The sequence below is a fragment of the Dryas octopetala genome, chromosome 6, assembly GCF_963921425.1.
Source record: "Dryas octopetala chromosome 6, drDryOcto1.1, whole genome shotgun sequence".
NCBI lineage: Eukaryota > Viridiplantae > Streptophyta > Magnoliopsida > Rosales > Rosaceae > Dryas > Dryas octopetala.
Window position 1 is genome coordinate 9,970,442 of NC_141371.1, and position 6,132 is coordinate 9,976,573.

General features: G+C 37.0%; 1 protein-coding gene across 1 annotated transcript; it reads right to left on the reverse strand.

Moving 5' to 3' along the window:
• CPK20 (calcium-dependent protein kinase 20) lies at window positions 1-3,722 on the reverse strand. The gene is made up of 7 exons (XM_086248187.1): window positions 2,822-3,722; window positions 2,469-2,612; window positions 2,196-2,348; window positions 1,262-1,377; window positions 693-860; window positions 232-456; window positions 1-102 (listed from the first exon to the last, which is right to left on the reverse strand). Exons 1-7 carry the CDS (start codon window positions 3,720-3,722, stop codon window positions 1-3), a joined length of 1,809 nt encoding a protein of 602 aa, XP_086104313.1.
• Window positions 3,723-6,132: the final 2,410 nt, after the last annotated feature.

Genomic DNA, 6,132 nt, shown 5'->3' on the forward strand with positions numbered 1-6,132 from the left:
TCATGTTGTAATATTCCTTCTACTCATGTTACTTTGTAATCCCTTGCCGAAACCAGTGTCTTCCATCATAGCCACAAACTCACTATAATCAATGCGTCCATCCTGAAAAGAACACAGTAAATCAGAGAGATATATATTACATACTGTGAACAATTTCGTACCTGCGAGAGTTTTCAAGGAAAAAAAAATAGGTTGAAGAGAACCAAACATGTAGGGAAGTCAATTACGTACATTATCCTGGTCAACTTCTCGTATTATATCGTCTAAGTGAACGTCTTGTAAACCAAACTTCTCACAGGCCTGCTGAAGCTCATCTTTAGTAATGTACCCACTTCCATCTTTGTCGAAGTAGTTGAATGCTGCAAAAAGATGATCCTCCTTCTGGACCTTGTTCAGGTGGAGCATTGCTGCTAAGAATTCACCATAGTCTATGGTACCACTGTTGTCTATATCTGCCTGAAATTTTTTAAACCATTCATCAATCAGAAAACAGAGAAAATTACTAATTAATTGCTCACAAGCCTAGACGCATGGGAAGTATTTAGTCAGGTGTTCAATCTGTGTTAGCTTCATTCACTTACACAAGTACAGCCAAGCATAAGCCAATTAAAGAACTGATTACAAAACTGGTTGTATATATGCCATATGACTACATAAAGTTCTGAATGTATCCAAAACTAGCTAGCGCTTACCGCTTGCATTAACCAAGTGATTTCAGAATCCTTGAGATCAGCTCCCACTCTTTCCAAACCATTCTTCAGTTCCTCAAGGGTGATATGCCCACTATTATCTGTGTCTATCATTCTGAACATTTCTTTCAGGCCTGCAATTTCCTCTTCAGACAAGCTTTCTGCAATCACCTACAAAACAAACACAAATAGACAAGTCATACCCAAAGAAAAGAACCAGCAATCACACTAATCCTCATGCAGGAATATTACTAGACCGGTAATTATATGAACTGTGTTTGCTTCTGCTCTCTAATTATCAATAAAATCCAAGCAACCAAACCAATATCATTCCAAGAAATTTTTTGAGAAGATCGGCTTTTGTATAATAGATATATAGCTTTGTAACAATTATTCGTTGTCTAAACCATAACATCATGTGCATGCTTTTACTTCATAAAATTATACAAGAATGAAAAAAAATACTGTTGCAGAAAATTTAAAAGATAATATCCTAGCCATGCAAACCTGATATGTAACATCCTATAATGTTGTAAAATTTAAGGATGAGTAATATATAGTGTAATACTCACTCTGATGGCAATTTTCTTGAGCTTGTTCATGGCCGAGAATTGCTTCAAGCGAGTTAAGACAGCAGAATCAAGAGGTTTATCAGGAGCAACACCATCTACCTGAACCCAAGGGTGGCCTGCACAAGAACAAAAGTGCTACTTAATGCAACGCCGTGATTCAAGATAGAAGAAATGCCAAAACCACTCAATGGTCGAATGTTTGAACAAGAAACTGACACTCAGATCAGCATTTTCCACCTTCAATTTTGTGTTCAATTATTTACTCATCGATATGCGCCCCAAAAGGAAAAAGATGCTATTGATTACAAAGCTTTTTTTTTAGACATAGAAAAAGCCAAAGTTCGAAACACCCTCATGGCGCAAGTCATACAAGACACCAAAAGCATGATATGCAAGGAACAATGCCAAGTAAATTTCCAAAAAGCCAATTTAATAAACTATATATGCTAACTATGTACGCTTTCATACTATTCATGTGATGAGGAATAGTATATAGTTCTGATAAATTACCACTAGACTTAATTACCATGAAAAATTATGCATATGCTTTAATTATATACAAATGTACGTCCCAAAGAAAATGCATCTCGTAGTCTGCCTTTTCAGTTCTTGATAATGCTCTATGAGATGTTTGAGAAGAGAAAACCACGTGGGATAAGAATGATATTGCTTCCAGTATTTATGTTACATTGGGTCACTGTGGAGATCGAATTCATCCCCATATTTGATATTGTTTTTAATTAGTAAATCTAAGTCTTAATCACTTTTCACCTTAGTTATTGAGATTTAAATTGTTCACACTTAATTATTGCTGCATTACAGCACGACCTAGCTAGGAAAATATATTGATCAATTCATAAGAGACACAAAATAATCCATTAATGGCAATTAAGATCTAATGAAAGTTTGAGGTTGCAGAGACGCCTTTACTCACGAAGAACTTCATGTGCCGTCAGCCGCTTTTTTGGGTCCCTCACAAGCATTCTCCGAACCAAATCCTTAGCACTGTCAGATATACTTGGCCATGGTTCTGATATGAAATCAAGTTCACCTTTTAAAACCTGCTCAAATATACCTTGCTCCGTTTCTGGTCCAGAACAGATAAGCAAACTAGGAATTAGATGTAATATTTGTTGTATGGCTAAATTTTCAATGAAAATACAATATAAAAAAGGTGCCAAATTAAATCCATGATATTAATTCTCACCATCCCAGAATGGTGGCACTCCACTGAGTAAAATATAAATGATCACACCAGCACTCCAAACATCGCATTCTTGACCATAATGCTTCCTTAGTACTTCTGGGGCCACATAATAAGGGCTCCCAACAACATCAGTGAATGTTTCTCCTGGGAAGATGGGTATTTTTTATAATTCAGATATTGAAAGCATTCAGAATAACAATGTGAAGTGATCGATCAGAAAACTTTAAACAATGTACATTGAATAAGTTTCAATGACAAAGGAAACAGTTAGCCCTCGTGGTGCATAGAATATGATTGGATATAATAAATAAATAGCATTGGATTAGCATGAATGTACATGGCATCATATATACCTGGCCTAAAGAAGACGGAGAGCCCGAAATCTATTGTTTTAAGTGGCGCTTCCTCTTCCTGATTGACAAATAGAAAATTCTCGGGCTTCAAATCCCGGTGCATGACACCCAAAGAATGGCATGCTTCGAGAACGCCAACTATAACCTTGGCAAGCTTAGCTGCCTTTCTCTCTGAATAATGCCCCCTCTGTATAATCCTATCAAAAAGCTCCCCACCTGCACAAAGTTCCATGACAACATGAACCGCCACAGCGTCCTCATAAGCACTCACAATTTGAATCACATTGGGGTGGCCTGCCAAGTGATGCATTATCTGAATTTCCCTCCTAACATCTTCCACATCCTCTTGTGTTGTCAATTTCCTCTTTGCAATTGTCTTGCAAGCAAACTCTTTATTGGTCTCCTTCTCCATGCAAAGGAACGTAGTCCCAAATTGTCCTTGCCCTAGCTTCCGGCCCAAGCTATAAACATCCTTTATATTCCCAGTCTTCCTCCCCAACACAGATTCTATTTGCAGCCCAACACTCGAAACCCGCTTCATATGAGCTTTCTTCTGTTTCTGATCAGCTAATTCCGTAGGCTTACTCGCAGCCTCCTCCTTCCCCTTTTGGGTTTGATCAATATTACCAATCTTCACAGTTTCAGGGGGGGTGCTTTGAATTGGAGCATCAGAATTAGCTTTTGGAGACTCAGAAGCTTTAGCTGCAGCCTCAGGAGGAGCTTTAGGAGGAGGAGGAGCCTCAGAACCACTCGATTTCGACGCACCGCCATTATTGCTGCTGCTGCCTCCTCCATTGGGAGGAGGAAGGCGGTCCTCCGGTGGCCGGTTTCGCCAAACGGCAGCCGTCACAGATTGCAAGAAACCATTACCAAGATTTGGTCCTACACATGTGTTCCCCATCAAATACCAATCTCAGCTCCTTCTTCTATGAATTTCAACATCCAAATCAATCTTCTTCTTCAATCCCATTCACTACAATAAGACCAATCCAATCCAATCAATCAAGTCCCCTACCTCTGCGGTACTGGTCAGATCAGGGACCTGAACAAACCCCAGCTTTTGATTCTTTCTTTGCTCCCAAACACCATATATCTCCAACCCTAATTGCACCCTAGTCTATACTATCCAAACTTGAAGATTCCAACAAATTCAATCAGAAAAATGAGAAATTCACTTCCGAAAACGAATTCAAACGCGCAAAATTTCGGCACATGTGAACAAAATCAAATCAAATACCAACAGAATTTCTGACAAATTAGAATGAAATAATGGGGAAAAGAATGAATTTTATAAATAAATCCAAATTGAATTGAAATTTCGAGGGAGATAAAATTTAAGAAAAAAATAAAAGAGAAAGTGCGGGAAATGCAATATTGCAGCTATTGAGAGCGGGTAGCGAAGTCGTGAAGAAGAATGAGAAGCAATCGAGAAGAATCTGACGCTCTGGTTCTGAATTTTTGGCTAATTTTCGAAAATTGAAGGCACGCCATATCCACGTTCTGCATGTGGAGAAAGAGAGAGGGTCACTATCGTCGCTACAATTCCATAATTACGTGTTAAACATGAACCAAACAGTACCATAATAATAATAATAATTAATTAATTAATGATTGTGCTTGTATTTTTTTAATCATTTAATTATTATGGATGTGTTACATTCATGTTTAGGGACAAAATTTTCGTACCTCTAGTCTTTTTGGTGTTGGGTTATTTCGATTATCTTAAAATTATGTTTTCACAATAAAAAAATATATCAATAAATAACATTTATCTTGAGAAAAAATAAATATATGAAAATTTTGATTAAATATCAAGTGGAAAATTAGTTTGGGGCCAAAAATCCTTTTATCTGTATTGTGTATTTGTATATTTTGTAATTGTCCCACAATTACAATTGTGACTGTCATGGATCACCTTATAGTTCATAAAAGTTTAAGATTTATATATAAGAATTTAAGGCTTCAGATAATGACTTGATCATTAAAGCTATGACCGTGACTCAATCTCTCCGAAAACAACAAATATGTACAATAAGTTATAATTGTAATTTAGTTAAAAAACATATTAATGTATTTTATATAACCGTAACACAGTTATTTGGTATAATTAATTCATTTGTTATAATATAGGTGGATGTTATTAACATTATATTTATAAGTATAAACTTGTTATTCATCTATATTATAATACGTGAATTAATTACACTATGTGATGATATTACTGTTATACCCAACATTTTTTATGTTATCATATATGTGACATGTGGCATTAATTATAATTTTTCTTTTGTACTGTATTTCCTTCACCATAAATACTTGTGTGGAACTAAATAACTAATGCAATGCGATAGTCTAGAAAGAGCCACTTGAAGGACTGGTTGGGTGCTATATATAGCCTAGCCCAAACCGCAATTTTTTTCTAAGTGCATTTATAAGCCCAACCAAGAAGAAAAATTTATATAACAGATGCATTAATTTACTATGTTATCATTCTCACATATTGGGTCTAATGTGTTAAGAGATATCATTCCCAAAACACATCATGCATTATGAATACCTAAGAAAAATATTAATATTAATATTTGTATTTGTATAAGTGGTTAAATTCACAATGTCAATATAATGATGTGATATATATCAACATCTCACACGAGTTTTTGTCATCAGAATTAACAAAAAAGTTGTGAGTTTCATTTATTAGTAAGGAAGAGTACGTACAGTTGGATTAACTGGTAAGTATGGAATGACGATTTTGTCAACTCTAATCGAACCTGTTAAGTTCTTTTATAAGAACTTATTAGTTTGGATCAGTTCAATTTTTTGACAAATGTAAAATACCCAAATTTAGGGGTGGTTACCGAACCAATTGGCCGGAACCGCCACCAGCAGAATGGCACAAAACAAAGCCGTCATCGTACCATCGGTTGTTGGTTTCCGACTGTTTCAGTGTCGGTCAGTGTCGATTGGTGGCAGTCGATATCAGTGGTTGGTGATGGAGGGGTTTTGCACAGGGGAGAGAGAGAGAGAGAGAGAGAGAGGAGATGTCGTGGTGGTGTTGGGTTAGTGGTCTTTTGTGGTGGAGGAAGTGGAGGGGATGGAGGTGACCCACGGGTTGCTGGTTTCTAGAAACTGAGTGAGTGAGATCGAGGTGATAGAGGTGATGGTGCAGAGGCGGCTATGACTTGTAGTTGGGTAGAGGCGGTGGCGGCGACATTGTAGACTTGTAACTGGGTGTTGTTAAGCGGGCGGGCAGAAGAGAAGAAAAGAAGCTGACACACAGGAAGAAGCAGAGAAGATCGAGAAGAGAGGAT

Bases quoted from the DNA above. Each gene is read 5' to 3' on its own strand.
- CPK20 (XM_086248187.1), bottom strand. From the start codon at position 3,722: ATGGGGAACACATGTGTAGGACCAAATCTTGGTAATGGTTTCTTGCAA. The intron at 2,613-2,821 runs GTATATATGATG...CCATCTTCCCAG, and splicing joins CTCCGTCTTCTTTAGGCCAG to GAGAAACATTCACTGATGTT. The intron at 2,349-2,468 runs GTGAGAATTAAT...GTTCTGGACCAG, and splicing joins AGTGCCACCATTCTGGGATG to AAACGGAGCAAGGTATATTT.